This window comes from Puma concolor, chromosome B4 (assembly GCF_028749965.1).
Source record: "Puma concolor isolate L17-30 chromosome B4, mPumCon1.1.hap2, whole genome shotgun sequence".
Taxonomy (NCBI): Eukaryota; Metazoa; Chordata; class Mammalia; order Carnivora; family Felidae; genus Puma; species Puma concolor.
In genome coordinates this window covers 52,099,103-52,116,818 of record NC_141673.1, presented here as the reverse complement: position 1 = coordinate 52,116,818, position 17,716 = coordinate 52,099,103, and the positions used below count along the sequence as shown (strand labels likewise).

Here is a 17,716-nt window from a genome sequence, read left to right as displayed (position 1 = left end):
ATCATGATATAAGTTAGCAAAGATACTGAAGTAAATACAGAGGGGTTCTGAAAAGGGGAAGGTCACAGTGAACTGCAGTGAACTGCAGCAGTTAGGCATCTTTTATGACTATAGCAGAGCTGCACACGGGACCTTGAAGACAGAATAAGCAGAAGGAAGAAGACCAGAAAGATCAAAGGCTCAATGTCTTCCTGGCAGAACTGTTTTTCAGCTTTATTGAATTATGGTTGACATATAACTGTGTAAGTTTCAGGTGTACAGCGTGTTGACTTGATACATTTATGTATTGCAAAAATGATTACCACCATAGCATTAGCTAACACCTCCATCCTGTCACATAATTACCATTTTTTATGTGTGTTGAAAACATTCGAGATCTACTCTCTTAGCAACTTGCAGTGTTACCAGCTATAATCACCATGCTGTACATTAGATCCCCAGAACTTGTTAATCGTATAACTAGTCATTTATGTCCTTTGACCAATAGCTTCTTGTTTCTCCCGCTGCCCAGCCCCTGGTCACCACTACTCTACTCTGGTTTTTTGGGTCTGACTTTTTCAAATTCCACATGTAAGTGATCTCCCCCAGTATTTGTCTTTCTCTGTCAGACTTTATTTCACTTAGCGTCGTGCCATGAAGGATCCATCCATGCCACAAGTATCAGGATATCCTTCTTTCTCGTGGCTGAATAACATTCCATTGTGTGTATGTATGTATGTGTGCGCCGCGTCTTCTTTATCCACTTATCTGTTGATGAACAGTTCGGTTGTTTCCATGTCTTGGCTGTTGTGAACAATGCTGCAGTGAACATGGGGTGCAGACATCTTTTTAAGATCCTGTTTCATTTCCTTTGGTTATATATACCCAGAAGTGGGATTAGCTGGATCATATGATGGTTCTATTTTCAATTTTTTGAGGAACCTCCATACTGTTTTCCAGAGCGGCTGCAACAATTTACATCCCACCAGCAGTGCACAGGGTCCCCTTTCTCCACACCCTCTTCAGTACTTGTTATCTCATCTTTTTTGAAAGTAGCCATTCAAACAGATGTGAGGTGATACCTCACTGTGATTTTGGTTTGCATTTCCCTGATGATGAGTGATGTTGAGAACCTTTTCATGTACCTGTTGGTTATTTGTATGTCTGTAGAAAAATGTCTATTCAGTTCCTCCTGGCAGAATATTTTTGTATACAGATTGATAATTGATGGTAGTTTCAGGTACTCAGAACAGAAAAACGTCGAGGCTGACTGAAATTGGCTGTGCTGATCCAGAGAAAGCAGGAGGAAAGCGTCCTGAATGTGCCACTTCCGCAGTTTTCCTGAGGCGTGAACGGCAGATCATTTCTTTTCTAAATGCTTAGGATTTTTAAACTTATTTGAGAGTGGCCCACCTCTTATTGTATGTACTTTTCTTTTTTTTTCTTTTTTTTTACAAATACGTCTTATGCATTTTTTTTTAACGTTTATTTATTTTTGAGACAGAGAGAGACAGAGCATGAACGGGGGAGGGGCAGAGAGAGAGGGAGACACAGACTCAGAAGCAGGCTCCAGGCTCTGAGCCATCAGCCCAGAGCCCAACGCGGGGCTCGAACTCATGGACCGTGAGATCGTGACCTGAGCCGAAGTCGGATGCTCAACCGACTGAGCCACCCAGGCGCCCCTGTACTTTTCTTTTTAAAACATAAGCCAGATAAAATGCTTCTAATTCTGTGAGGTTTCTTGCTCAGAGTAATATTAAAAGTCTCCAAGGCCCTACATGATCTGTAGCTATTGGCTCCCTCAAGTAAACTTACCTTTTTGACTTCATTTCTTGCTGTTTGCCCTCGCCACTCTGTTCCATTTCTGGGAATAATATGGTGGGCATGCTACCACTTCCAAGCCTGTACACTTGTTATTCTTTCTGTCTGTAAACTTCTTCCTTGAGGTGTCCACATGGCTTGTTCCCTGTGCTCCTTCGGGTTTCCCTCCAAAGGCATTCTTCTGAGTATGGCCTTCTCTGACCATCTGCTTTAATACTGCTTTCCTCCCCCACGCGTTAACCACCTCTCTCTTGTGTTTTACCTGCAGAGCACTTAGAACCATTTGCCATACTGTATTTTTAAAATGTGTCTGTTCATTGTCTTTTCTAACATAAGCTCCTTGAGGGCGGGGATTTTTAAAATTTTATTTACTGTCACATTTCCAGTGCCTAGCACAAAATACTTAATAATTATTAAATGAAAAAACTTTTTCTTTTTGAGTTTGTGGAGGAACTTTGGGTACCACAGACTTTTCTTCTATTTACTGGCATTGAGTGATCAAACTGGAGCCTTTCTGAGGACAATATCAATTTATTTGATCAACATTAAACATATAGTTTGTGAGTACTTTTATAGATTGATACACTTCATTTTTTCCTTTTTACCTGGGCATTCATAATGGTTAATGAATTTGATCTCAGTGTAAGAGAATGAAAAAAAGTTAATGTGAAGGATCAGTAAAACTAGTAACATTTTTGGGATTGATGCGAGACGAAGGTTTGGAGAATCAGAGTCAACAATGTGTCTAAGTAAATAGAAAAGTATCACAAAGTTAGAATTATTTCCTTGAAGCAAAATGTGCTAGGAAATCATTGGACGATTTTGAAGGATCTTGTAAGTATAATTAAAGAAACGTTTTTAGGAATTTGATTTTTACAATCATTGGGGGAGTTTAAAGGAATGAGAAGTGAAAGTCTTAAGAAAAGTTTGGTGTATTTGAGGTTTGAAACAATCTGGACAAGAACATTGAAGGAGAAATGGTGAAACCAGGAAGATTTGAGAAAAAAACCTCAGAAGTTTTTCTCAACCTCAGAAGTTGAGAAAAAAACCTCAGTTAAGAGAAGCTATTGGGGGTGTAGGGTATAAAGGACAGTACTAGGTCTAAAATGACTTCAAGGTTGTGCTGTTTAGGGGATAGAAGTGGAAAGTTTGAAATATCGGTGAGGTATTATCACTGCTTTAGGAAAAGAGATAAGAATTTATCTCTTAGGTCCATGCCTAGAAAAGAGGCTTGAAAATGAGGTGGCTTTTTTTGTTTTGTTTTGTTTTGTTTTGTTTTGTTTGTTTTTTTTTTTTGGGGGGTATGGGATGCTTTTGGAATATGGTTTCTTCTCTATAAATGCCCAATTGGTGGGATCAGGGAGGAGTATTTTCACTAAAGGTGAGGTGGCAATATGTGTTGTTTCCATTAAATATTGTAGGTAATTTGGATGAGATAAAAGATACTAACACATGGTGTTAGAAATACTGAAGGAAAGTTAGATATATAAAGATGCTGCTTTTAGGGGCACCTGGCTGGCTCAGTTGGTAGAGCAGGAGACTCTTGATTTCAGGGTCGTGAGTTTGAGCTCTGCGTTGGGTGCAGAGATTATTTAAAAATAAAGAAAAATCTTTTAATAAAAAGATGCTGCTTTTAGAAATGAGGGCTTTTGGTTTTTTAGAATTGCTGTTTTTAGATGAAGTTTCCTTCTAAAGCTTAATCTCAAGGCTACTTTTTACTTCTTATTGATTTAATAGGTCTGTTAATAGGTGATAGTTATGGTTCAAGGTAGTTTTGCTGTAAGCATCTTTGCTGCAAGCATTTTAATGACAAAATAGTTTTGCCATAAAAGATAAATAACTGGTTGACAGTTTGCTTTCATCAAACTGGTTGACAGTTTCATTTCTCCATTGACTAAGTAGTCCCATTTTTATATTATATAAATCTTAGCCCTCATCATAGTCTGTACAGTGGTGCAGAGCTTTGAACCCATGTTTCCCATAAACTTTGGAATGTCCTATCAGTGGATATGTGACAATGTGCCAGGAACAAACAACAGTGTAGAAGTGTGTTTCACGACACGATATGAAGCTTATTTACAAATATGCATCCTAGTATTTATGAACTGGTCCCTATCTTAATGAAGGAAGATATTTTAGTGTAAAAAGAAAAAGTGCGATGCCTAGTGAGGGACAAGCAAAAAACTGTATAATACTATGAACAAAACACTTTGAAGACGAGTGCTTAGGTATAATCCACAAAATAAAATCAGTTATTGGCACAATATTCCCGTGAATGTATGCTACATTTTGATGTATTCAAATATTTTTTATTTCATAATAAAGTCTTGTTGACTTTGTTATTCATCTTACATATTTCATTATGTCCTTTTTGACGAATGCCCCTCTTTTATTTTTTCTGATTTTATAGCCAATTAGTTATGCTGCAAAAATGCTGGTGGTTGTCATAGGAAATTGGGGAAAAATTTTCTTAACATAAGGTGTGTAGGATGGAAAGTATATTACTGGCTTTTAAGATACACTGTTGGGTATCTCAGCCCATTAACCGAGAGGCAGAAATCTAGAAGGATGCAAAGGGCAGAGAGAGCAGTGCTTTCAACAGAATTATTGTTCTGCTCTGTAGCTTTCTCTTTGTTATCCCGTCCCCCTTCCTTCCCAGAACTTACCCTTCTCCAGCCTCCTGCAGTGTTAACACACAGAACAGAATAAAGAAGGATGAATGTAACCTAGATAGCACAACCAGCACTTTTTGAGCACCAACTGTATGCCCAGTACTGTGCTTGGCTCCGGGCAAACAAACAGTGTCACGTGATGCCTGTCGTGAGAAATTCACAGTAGGACAGTCCAGGGGGAGAACATCCACAGTCTGCTTCATGGAGATACTTGAAGAGCTAGTTTTCCATTTAATAATCTTGACAAAAAGGATTTTGTGTAAAGTCAAAAGAAAAAAAAAAGGCTATCTTCATGACTTTTCTTCAGACATTAAAAAACCTGTTTTTAGAACTGCATGTTTTAATTTTTTTAGGGTTATTCTTCTTATAAAGAGCAAATAAAATACTTGACCTTTTAGTATTGTGTGATCAGTTTAAGTAGATCAAGAAGGCAATTTTTGGGGTAGTATATTGAACTAAATGCAACTTTATTTTAAATTGTTCAGATTTTACATTAATAAAAATTGTAATTAAAAAGTATCTTTTTAGTCTAAGCGTGTTCTGATTCATAACACTTTATTTAATCTTTAAGCTGTATTATTTCTTCTTCCTAGTCCCCTATTGAGTAATTTGATCTTTTATCATTCAAAATTTTTTCTTTTCTAACATTAAAACCCTGTTACTCTTTAGAAAGTGTCTACAAAATCCCTTTAGATGATTGTAAGATATACTTTTCCTTGCTTTTTTATTGTACCTTGTTAAACTGGCCTCACACATGAACTTTCTTAGAATCAGGCAGTTCCTGGTTCCTATGGGACTTCCTGTTTTCTCAAATAAAAATAGAAAAGCACCTCAGAAAGGAAACCTGGTCAGTGTGAACTACTTTGTAGGCTAGTTAGTCTTAGTTGTGACCTGGATTATAGAGATCCAGGTATCTGAAAGCTTTGAATATTTTTCATGTAATTTGCAAATAGATGATACAAAGGAGATTCTAAATAATAACCATGAGAGATGTTTAGCCATAAACTTGTTTGTATCTTTTTTTAGGAGAGGTGGGTGTAGGGAGGTTGGATGCAAAGTGCTAAATCCTTTTTATAATATTTATTGGAAAGGTAAAGTTGTTTGATATTGAGACATTTCTTAGCTACTTTGTATATTTGTTTCTTGTCACCTTTCCAGATGTTAGCAAGGATTAGGGAGGGTTTTTTTTGTTTTTGTTTTTGTTTGTTTGTTTTACCATTGGAAGTCAGAATTCTGAAAGAATTGTTTAGTTTTAAAGCATCTTGTAGATTTCCTTAAGTAGTAACTGCTTTTAATCTATATTTTGAAGAGAAATCAAGTTTGGTGGTGGAAACAATGTAGTCAGTAACAGTAACAGGTAACATGTATTAAGTGCTTGATACTAGGCCAGCCATGTTATCTAGTTTATCTCATTTAATCCTGACAACAACTACACAAGGTAGGAATCATTGTTACATCCTCTCTGTAACAGTGAGGAAACTACAACTTAGAGTAGCCAGGTAGATGTTAGTTCACGCTCATGTTGCTAGTAAGTGATGGAACTGGGACTCGAACCCAGGCACTTAGACACCAGAGCACTGCTCTCAGTTATTACAGAGAAAACCACAGATTCAGAGTAAGAATGGTAAACATAGCAAGTCTCAAAAATCACCACCCTAACCTTTATTATCATCAGTGTGTTTACGTTCAGTTTTAGCAGAGTACATGCTGGCATTTCAGAGAGCTTGTTTAGGGGGATTCTAATTCTCATTCTCAAATGATGCTAATAGTTCTCTCTTTTCTTTCCTTGATAGTAAAAAACCCCTTTGATGAAACATTTGGAAACATACAAGTAAGTAGAAGAAGATCATAATACTGGTTTTTGTCTCATGTTTTATATGATAAAAGTATTAGGACAACTGTTAACTAAAAATGTTAATTTTAAAACTTCTCTTAAACTGAAACAATAAATTTTCTTATTTTGAGTATTCTTTAAGGATAATATGGTTAAATCTGAAACAGGTTTTCTCCTAAGAGCAGAATTGTTTATCGCTTTAAGGTAATAGCCAACTGCCACGTAAAATGGCATTGGCATGTTATCTAGGGATCTGGTTTTAACCTTTAGAAGTATTTCTGTTGAAGTTGCTGGATATTCTGACAATTTTTGTCCTCTTTGCCCTCATCTTGTCTCTCTGGATCTTTTGCTCATAGGCATGCCTATTCAACAATCAGGAAGGCAAAAGATTTAGAAAGACACATGTTTCTTAGGCTACCTATTTATGATTTCCTTTTCTTTTTTAAAGGATCTATAATGTTAATTTTAACCTAAATTTTACTCACCTGAAAATATTTTTCACTTACCATCATTACAGGCACCTTAAAGATTAAGGTATTTGAGCTCATATTATAATGCACAGTTAGTTATTAATTTATGGTGGGAACTAATGTAGACCTGCATATAAAACATTGTTTGTTGTGCTGAAGGATGTGTAATAATGTATAATCAAATCCATAAAATATTACTGCAGATTGTTAGAGTGAGACTTTGTAGTGATTATTTTTAGTAATATTCTTTTGTGGTGATATTTGTTTTAAAACAGGTTGACTTTGTCAGTAACCGTATTAAGTATGCTGCTGTTGGCATCATCATTTAAATGCGTGTAATATACTCACTGAATGTTAGAAATACAGGACTTTATTTTCTTCTGTATAATTTTCCCCATGGGAGGAACTGAAGTTCTGAACCTCTAAATAATAGTAATAACTGTAATGAAGATAATGGCAGTTCACTTATATTAAGTGCTTATTCTGTGCCAGGCACCATGCTAAGTGTGTAAAATCATTATCGTCATTTAATCAGAGACTTGATACAAACAATTGGAAATTTCCTTGAGGAGAAAGTTGGCTGAGGGTAGAAGAGGGAACTTATGTAAAGGTGACGATATACGAGAGAATTTGGGAGAGTTGCCCTACAGTTTGATTTTTTGCCACTCAAGAATGAGAATTTTGCTTCAAAGAATGGTATGGGTTACTAAAACAATCTGGACCTTACCAAAACAAACAATGGAAGGTTAGCTATTTCAAATTAAAGTATAAAATCATTTTTGTTTAATGAAAGGTTGCTTGAAAGCTTACTTTTTTTTTTTTTTAATTTTTTTTTTTTTTTACGTTTATTTATTTTTGAGACAGAGAGAGACAGAGCATGAACGGGGGAGGGTCAGAGAGAGAGGGAGACACAGAATCGGAAACAGGCTCCAGGCTCTGAGCGGTCAGCACAGAGCCCGACGCGGGGCTCAAACTCACGGAGTGTGAGATCGTGACCTGAGCCGAAGTCGGCCGCTTAACTGACTGAGCCACCCAGGCGCCCCGAAAGCTTACTTTAAATATGGATTTATTTGTAGATCTTTAACTTGCTGTCAGGGTGATTAGGAAAGCCAGTGTGAGACATCTTTCAAGCTGAATGTTAGGAGACCACTGGAAAAGCAGTCAGAATGGAAGAAGACTATAATGAAACTATAAGTCAATGTAAGTTTCTGTAAGAACGTAACTTTAAAATTCGATTTACATATTTTTCACATTTATTTCTAGTTTAGCACATTGGTGCTAAAGATAGTTGAGCCAGAGCCTTTCTATTTCTTCCTCAAAATTGATGTGTTCACATTAATAACATTACATAAAAACTATTTAGATGATAATTGAGTTGATCATGCACTTGAGACCCTTGTAATATATAGATGGTCATTTTGAATAAATTGCCACTGGAGAAATAATTTTTGAAAAAATTACAGTTTAGCCTTTTGGGTGCTTAAATTTTCTATGAGAATGCTAAAGAAACAGCATGTATGTATGTTTTCTTATGGGATTCAGTTACATCTGATTAGGTTTTGTTATTTCTTCTCCTCATCTAGTCCAGTGTTAATATCTGTGAATCAAAAAATGAAGTTTATTTCCAGGCCTCTGATGTTCATTAAAGATGTAATCAATCACAGAGGACAAGTGTCAAGTTTTTGGATTTAGTTTTGTTTTTGAAAGGGGAGAGGGATTGGGCGTGATCAGGACATATGAAAGAAAAGGAAATTGGTCTCTTTTCCAGATAAGGGAGGAAATAAACTTTAAAACTTTTAACTACTTTAATCCCAAAGCTTCATCAGATTTACCTTGGTTTCATGTATCGAGTCCACAACTAGCTATACTATCATTAGAACTCTTTCTCATTATATTGAATATTATAATATTGAATTATATTTATTATAATTGAATATATTCATTGAATATATTTATTAAATTACTATATTGAATATATTATAATTATTATATTGAATTGAATGTATTATATTGAATATATTAAATTATATTGAATTATTATATTGAATATATTTATTAAATATTATTTTGTGGCTTAATGTGTCACAAATGCATACCTTTCAGAATCTTGGATTTCAGCCCCAGCAATTATTGGCCAGCAATTGATGGCCAATTCTTACAGTTTGGATTTTTAGGCTTTTACAAAGACAAGGTCTAGCCCGACTCAGAATTTGGTTGAGATAGAATTGAGGGGGGAAAAAAAGCTAAGGTTTGGAAGGCAAGTAGTCAGCTGAAGGAATGTCACTTAATCTCTACCAACCATCTTCCATAAAACCAGGGACTCTGGTGGAGCCTTCAATGAGCTTTCGTCTTCCTAGTATCAATGATGAAAGCTGCATTGACAAAGACATACCACTCATAGTGTACAAACTTGTCTTTCTGTCCCTGAAAATAAAGTATGAAAATAAATGGGTGAAGTTGCATGTTGTTAGGCATATAAATGTTACTTTCCTAGCCTTTTATATCCTGGTCTTATATTTATAAGTATTACTGTTTTGTTTGACACATCAAGAAGAAAGGAAATAATAAAGATACAGCCAGCCCCCTCAGGAATCATGAATTTATTTCAGATAGTGTGATAAGCTTACCCCTCTTCTAACTTATACTCCCCCATTGCTTGTGTTAGTCCCCCTTAATTGTGATTGCTTTTCAATTGGGGGTCTCACTGCCTTAGACTTCTTGGCAGGGTGCTTAGACATTGCAATGGTCTCCTCTCTCGTTTCCTTTCATATGTTCAGAGTACTATTTCTGATATACAAGTCTGTTTTACTTTTCCTCTTCTAAATTTTTAGAATGAAGTCAAACTCTTAGTTTTGCTCCCTAGCAGTTGACTCCAAACTATTTTTCCAGGAGTGTGCTGAATCAAAGTAGGCTACTAGTTACGTAAGAAACATAACCGGTGCCTTTATGCCTTTGCTCATGGTGTTTCTTCTTAGGATGCTAGTCAATTCTGTTCTTACTGTGAAGCCCAACTCAAATAGTCTCTCTTCATAAATGGATCTTCCCTTCTCCCCCTCTTCTGTATTCACATTATATTTTGTTTGCAGCTTTAACACTTAAGTATGCTTTTTTGCCCTTGAGAACAGGAACCATCTTGTATCACTGGGCCTCTTGCTTTGCTGAGAATAGTTCTTAATTCCTAGTACTAGATACTCATTAAATGTGTGTTTTGCTTTAATGGTTTATAAATTTATACAAGACCACTTTGGGGGACCTAGGAGAGGTTGAGGGTCGGAGTGTCAATACTCATTCCCCTATTGTTTGGTTGAATCAGATTAAGGCAAAACATGAGGGCAGCCTTGAAGTCTCATAAGAACAATATGCGTTAGTGTACATTGTGTACAGGGGGACCGAGAGCGATGCTTTGGTGGTTGGGAGAAGTTTTTGTACAGGAGACCTTTTTTTTAGCACTAACCTTAGTGCGAATTTCCCAGTCAATCCTCAAGAAAAATAAAATGTTTAGAGTGATGATTTAGATTCTTAGATTAAGATTTTTTTTAAGTATGGTAGCCATTGTTTAAGTGTGAATTTGTCTTTCCGATTATGTCGCTTCTGTGGTTTTAAATTATTTGCTGTTTTTCTTTTTGAATAAAATTTTTATTTGGTACATTTTGTTGAATTGGATGTTTTATAATCATTTCTTTTAATTTTAGGAAAGTGAGAAAAATCTTATGATGAACACTTTATACAAGCTTCATGATCGATTGGCACAGCTTGCAGGTAATTGTTTCACATTCATAGTCTCTAAAAATGTTTTGAAAATTAATTTGCATATATAGCATGCTATATCAGTGGAAATAATTTTTCCCAAGTCTAACGTTATGTTTGTGGAAAATTTTTTCTTTAGAAGTTTTTGTTACCTATACATAGTGGGTTTTATTTTTATAAACATATTTAGTCAAGACCTTTTCTGCCTGCCCATATGTATTGGGTGAAGTATATATTATGTAATTCTAAAGTCAATTTTTTTGTTACACTAATAAGTAACAAAAAATTTTGAAAGCTTAAATGTCAATTGGATTGGGTAAGCAACGAGTTAACTAAAATCCTAGATTAAATATAAAACTGCAGATTTTTCTTTGGTGGTTGATTAGGTATCAATTTCTTGGATAAAGTAAATATATTCTAGAATTTTTTGTACTGATCATTGCATTTTCCTCATATTCTGCTCTTAGTATTCTGCTCTCTGTTTATTACCTTAGCTTTTTTTAGTTATTCTTGTATCACGTATAAGCTAAAAGAAGAGACTTTGGATTCTCTTCTTGTAAAGAAGTTACAAGAAAAGAAAAATGTCTCCTGAATTTTTGTATGCAGTGGATCCTTTTGTAGAGATCAGTTCATTGGTGGAAGGTAAATATGGAGGTTCTCTGGTTGAATGGAGGCATTTCAGGATCCTTACAGTTGCTCATCCTCACATCAGCCTGGTTTTTTTTTTTTTTTTCCTTTGGATCCTTAATACTGGTCAGTTTTTGAATGCTCAGAATTCTGTGTATATCACTAAAAACCTTCTTTGCCTTGACTGACCGTCATATTCATACACTGCAAACTAATGACATTTATTTGGTATGCTGTAGCACCCAGAAATAAGTTAAGTATATACTCTCGCTAGGAATTCTTGATGTTGCTACCACAGGCTTCCACAGCTGTCTCTATAGCACTGTTTTATGTAGTGTGCTAGATCAGCATGATCTGGGGTACTTTTAAAGATATGGATTCCTTCCTCTAGAGCAGGGGTCAGCAAACTTTTTTCTGTGAAGGGGCCAGATAGTAAGTTTTTTGGGCTTTGTGTGCTAGACTTGTCTCTGTCACAGCTACTCAATTCTGCCATTATAGCATGAAAGCAGCCGTAGATAATACATAAATGAATGAGTTGTGGCTATGTTTCAAAAAAACTTCATTTATAAAAAAAATCAGTGGTAGGGCAGATTTGGCTGTGGGCTGTGGTTTGCCGACCTCTGCTGTAGATCTGTGGAAACTAGATCTTGGAAGAGGCATCATAAAGTTTGAAGACTTACTTGTTTATCTAACAGGTATTTCTTCCCATTTTATGACTATGACCATTAAAATCTGGCTACTTGAACAAAGCTGATAAATAGGAATGTGACTGCTTTTATGATAGAAAAATTTGTCAAAGTTTACTTCAGCTAGTACGCTTTTGTGTTAAACTTTTTTTTTTTTTTTAATCCACTTGAGAAACAGGGCAGGAAAAACTTACAATTGAAGTTCAATATGAGGAAATTGGTCTCTAATAACCACAGAAAGCCTGAAAGCAAAGACTGCATTCTCTTATAAATCGTTATAAGAAAGGGAAAATGTGATTCTGTATGTAATGCATTTCTTTGCAGAAACCAGATCATACCTAGAAGCTTCTATCTAATTTCCCTGTTGGTCTTTGTTATAATAATTTTTAAGGGATGCACACACCTTGCTAAAGATAGGCTTAGCACTATCTTTATATACAGAATGTACATTTTAATTCAAATTTATTTGAATCCTTGAATTATTAGCTTTGGTAATAGATGTCTTAAGTTACCACGGTGAATTTCCCCTCTCAAAAAACAGCAAACCTGGCGAGGACCTGCTGTGTGCCAAGATGTGTGGATAAGCATCATGTGACATGGTTCCTCCCCTGTCCAGTGATTTAGTTGAAAACATACAAAGAAGACATGTTCCTACCCAGACTGTTTAGAAATGTATTTAAAGATGGTGGTTTATGTAAAGATAATTGTTTGTTTCTATTACCTACTGGATTTTTAATAGGAAATTAAATATGGTTTATCTTCTTTCTTTATTGATTATAATAATATAACCTATAATTGTATAAATTGTAAAATATTTTGATTAATTGTATTTGTTTTCTTCTGTTTAATATAGTACTGATTCAAAATTAATAATATGCTAATCTTTCCAGGAGATCATGAATGTGGCAGTTCTAGTCAGAGAACACTTTCTGTCCAAGAGGCAGCTGCATATTTAAAAGTAAGCAGTGTAATTAGACTTTTGATAGCTGTTTTCTTAAAGTTTATATACATTATTACAACTTGTATCAAAAGTACCATGCATTTGATTAATTGTACTGTTACAAACTTGGGCCTATTGTTTGGTGGAATGTGAGCAGATAGAGAAAACAGAATTACTCAACATTTTCTGTTTTAGTTTGTTTTAGAACATTCTCTATGAGAGAATGCACATTAATTTGGAAAGGGTACAAACAACATTGGTGAGAGAAATTGAGATAGGTAAGTAGCATGTAAGAAAGCAAGTAAGCATCTAACCATTGTCATTTATTTTAGATCTTTCACCCCAGATTAATGTCATCTCAGGGTGCTAAAACAATTTGCAGATGAATTTTCTAAACCACTGTGAGTGATCTTTAGGAAATAGTGTATGAAAGAAGGGTACAGAAGATTAAGATGGTTAAGTGTTAAGATGGACAGGATTTTTTTTTAAGGCTGAATAATATTACACACATGCGCTCATGCACACACACACACACACACACACACACTATCTTTATCCGTTGATCTGTAGGTGGATGTTTATGTTGTTTCTGCTTCTTGGCTATTGTGAATAATACTGCAGTGAACATGGGGTGCAAATATCTTTTAGACCCTGTTTTCAGTTCTTTTGAGTAAATACCCAGAAGTGGAATTGCATATGATAGATTTATTTTAATTTTCTGAGGAACGTCCATGCTGATTTCCATAGTGTCTATACCATTTCACATTCCCACCAGCAGTTTCCAAGGTTCCTTCCCCTTTTCTCCACATCCTCAAAAACACTTGTTTTTGTTGTTGTTGTTTCTTATTTTAATAATGGCCATCCTCATAGGTACAAGGTGATATCTCACTATAGTTTTTATTTGCATTTCCCTGATGATTAGTGATGTCAAACATCTTTTCTTATACCTGTTGGACATTTGTTTGTCTTCTTTGGAAAAATGTTTATTCACATACTTTACCCATTTTTAAATCAGGTTATTTGATTTTGTTATTGAGGTTTAAGAGTCATTTCTTTATTTTGGATATGGTTTGGAAATATTGTCTTTCTTTCCATAGGTTGTCTTTTCGCTCTTTTGATAATTTCCTTTGTTTGCAGAAGCTGTTTAGTTTGATACAGTTTCATTTGTCTATGTTTTTCTGTTGTTGCTGCTGCTGTTACCTGTGCTTTTTGATGCCATATCCAGAAAATCATTGCCAAGACCAATGTCATGAAGCTTTTCCTCTGTGTTTTCCTCTTAGAGTTTTATCTTTTCATGTCTTATATTTAGGTCTTTAATTCATTTTGAGTTGATTTTTGTGTATAGTGTGAGATAAGGGTCCAATTTGATTCATTTGCATGAGGAAATCCAGTTTTCTCAACAGCATTTTTTGAAGAGACAGTCCTTTCCCCATTGTGTGTTCTTAGCACCCTTGTTGAAGATCAATTATGTGAGTTTATTTCTCTTTTCTTCCATTGGTCTATATGTCTGTCTTCATGTCAGTACAATACCCTTCTGAATACTACAGTTTTGTAGTATGTTTTGAAGTCACGAACCAGGAGGCTTCCACCTTTGGTCTTGCTCAAAGTTGTTTTGGCTATTTGTGGTTCTTTGTGTCTCCATATAAATTTTAGGATTTTTTCTATTTCTGAGAAAATGCTGTTGGGATTTTGATAGGGATTGCATTGAATCTATCTGTAAAACACGTGGGGTAACATGGTTATTTTAACAATATTGGGTCTTTTAGTCCATGGGCATAGGATGTCTTTCCATTTATTTGTGTCTTGCATTTCTTTTAGCAGTGTTTATAGTTTTCAGTGTAGAAGTCTTTCATCTCCTTAGTAAAGTTTATTCCTAAGTGTGCTTTTTGATACTATTTTAAATAGGATTTTCTTAATTTCCTTTTCTGATTGTTCATTTTTAGTGTCTAGCAATGCACCTGTTTTTGTATGTTTATTTTTTTATCCTGCAACTTTGCTGAATTTGCTTATTGTGTCAGTGGGGACGAGAGAGAGAGTTATCTGCAGGGTATATAAGATGTTATCTGTGAACAGAGATAATTTTTCTTCTTTCTTTCCAATTTGGATGCCTTTTATTTCATTTTCTTACCTAATTGCTGTAACTAGGACTTACAGTACTATGTATTGAATAGAAATGACAACAGTAGACATCCTTATCCTGGCCCTGTTCCTATCTCCAAAGAAAAACTTCCAGTTTTTCAGTGTTGAGTATGATATTAGCTGTGTGCTTTTCATATATGACCTTTATTATATTGAGATAATTTGCTTCTATTCCTAGTTTGTTGAGTGGTTTTTTTTTTTTTTTTTTAATGTTTATTTTGAGAGAGAGAGAGAGAGAGAGAGAGAGAGACCGAGCGAGCACAGGGCAGGGTTGGGGGGAGAGAGGGAGAGAGAATCTTAAGCAGGCTCCACGTACAGCACAGAAGCTGATGGGCTTGATCTCACGACCACGAGATCATGATCTGAGCTGGAATCAAGAGTTGGATGTTTAATTAATTGAGCCACCTCGGCATCCCTTTGTTGAGTGTTTTTAATCATGAAAAGGTATTGATTTTGTCAAATGCTCTTTCTGTGTCTGTTGAGATGATCATGTAATTTTTATCCTTCATTCTGTTCATGTGTATCACATTGACTGGTTTTTGTATTTTGGACCATCCTTGCATTCTAGGAATAAATCCTACTTGGTCATGGTGTATGTTCCTCTTAATGTGCTGTTAAGAATAATGCTGGCCGCATAGAATGAGTGAATAGAAGTGTTGCTTCTCTTCAGTTTTTTGGAAGAATTTGAGAAGCATTAGTAATGTTTGGTAGAAATCTCCAGTGAAGCCACTGAGTCCTGGACTCTTCTTGTTTGAGAGGTTTTTGATTACTGATTCAATGTCCTAACCAGTTATAAGTCTGTTCAGAGTTTCTGTTTCTTTGTGATTCAGTCTTGATAGGTTATATGTTTGTAGGCATTTGTCTATTTTTTTCCGGTTAACTAATTTGTTGGCAATTGTTCATAGTAGTCTCTTACGATCCTTTGTATTTCTATGACATCAGACTTAATATCCTCTCTTTTATTTCTGATTTTATTTGAGTTTTCTTTCTTGTTAAAGGATTTGTCAATTTTGCTGATCTTTTCAAAAAAGTAACACTTCTTTTTTTCTATTCTGTATTTTACTTATTTTTACTCTTTAATATTTCCTTTTGCTAACTTTGGGCTTAGTTTGTTCTTTTTCTAGTTCCTTGAGGTTGTTTATTGAGATCTTCTTTTTTAATGTAGCTGTTATGTCACTATAAACTTCCCTCTTAGTACCACTTCGCTATAAAAGCTGTTGGGCTTCTTGAATCTGAATATCCATTTCCTTCCCCAGATTTGGGAAGTCTGCGGTCATTAGTTCTTCATGTAAGCTTCCTGCCCTTTTCTCTCCTCCTTTTTGGGACTTCCATAATGCATATATTGGTCTGAATGGTAATGTCCCATTAAGACTTTTAAGCTTCTTACATTCTTCATTATTTTTTCTTTTTGTTCCTCTGACTGGATAATTGCAAATGGCTTGTCTTCGAGTTCCTTGATTCTTCTGCTTGATTAAGTCTGATGTTGAACTCATCTAGTGAATTTTTCGACTCAGTTATGATATTCTTCAGCTCCCAAATCTGTTCCGTTGTTTTTTATTTTTTTCTCTCTTTATTGATATTCTCATTTTGTTCATGTGTTGTTTTCCTGGGTTTGTTGACCATCTTTATGACCATTATTTTGAAATTTTTGTCAGGTAATTCATATACCTTTGCTCCTTTAGGGTCAGTTTTTGGGAGATTTATTTTGTTCCTTTATTTGAGCCCAGTGTTATTATTTCCTTCATGTGCCTCATTATTTTGTGTTTGGATCTATGCATTTGAATTTGTTTTTATTTTTATTTTTTTAGAAAGAGAGTGAGTACACGCATGAGATGGGAGAGGGGAAGGGGTCACGGGGGGGGGGGTGTGTGGAGAGAGAGAGAGAGAAAGAGAGAAAAAGAAAAAGAGAGAGAGAATCTTAAGCAGGCTCCATGATCAGTGTGGAGCCCAGTGCAGGGCTTGATCCCATGACCCTGGGATTATGACCTGAGCCGAAGTTAAGACTAGGATGCTTAACTGACTGAGCCCCAACCCAGGTGCCCCAGGATCTCTCCCTTTGAAGACAGAGCTGTACCTCCCAGTTGTTAGAGCCTGCCTTCACGAAGGGGAAGACCTTCACCAATGAGCTCAGATAGAGATTCTGGGGTCCTCTCACACCTTTTCTGTGTATGTATCTTCTCTGGATTTTTGGGTTTAAATTCCCATCTAGAGAGGTTTTGCAGGTTTCTTTTTTCAGGAGTTTGTAATCTCTTGCTCCCTCTGGCGTCTGTCTGCCGTATTGTGGGGCTTCTGGAGCAGCAGCAAGCTGTCCAGCACTTGTTTGTTCGCAGCAACCCCCAGCAACGCCCAGGTGTTTAGACTGTGTCAGGTATCCTCAGTGCTCTGAGACAGGTGATACAGCTTCCTGAGAACCTGGAACATTGGATACCTGCTCCAACTCTTGGTTTCCTCAGGGGGAAACCAGAAATTTGGGGTGTTCTCGCACTCGTTCTGCACTGAGCTGTGGAGAAGGACAATGGTGAGTGAGTAGGTGCTAGTTCATAGCATTGCCTTTGTTCTCAGCTGTCTCCAACCTGGTGCTTTTACCGGTCAGTACTTAGATTCAGGAAAGACAGAAACCAGTCCTTCTGGTAGCCCCTGGAAAAGTCTGAACATTAGAGATATATTTCAGTCTTTTCTTCCCCTCTTCAAGGATAAGCCAGGAGTTACAAATTTTCCTCTGGTCGTACCACGTTGTGCCATGGGCTGGGGCTCTGGTGAGTGCTACCGATTTTGTTACTGGCTTCCATGCTGCTAGTTTC

The 17,716-nt window shown here is 36.0% G+C and overlaps 1 protein-coding gene across 1 annotated transcript in view; it reads left to right on the top strand.

Moving 5' to 3' along the window:
• Nucleotides 1-17,716, top strand: part of LEMD3 (LEM domain containing 3) — a 66,009-nt gene that overhangs the window by 24,575 nt on the left and 23,718 nt on the right. The window contains exons 2-4 of the mRNA XM_025926826.2: nucleotides 6,266-6,303; nucleotides 10,469-10,535; nucleotides 12,727-12,794. Of these exons, the coding sequence (XP_025782611.2) occupies nucleotides 6,266-6,303; nucleotides 10,469-10,535; nucleotides 12,727-12,794 (173 nt within the window). The remainder of the gene's footprint in view (nucleotides 1-6,265; nucleotides 6,304-10,468; nucleotides 10,536-12,726; nucleotides 12,795-17,716) is intronic.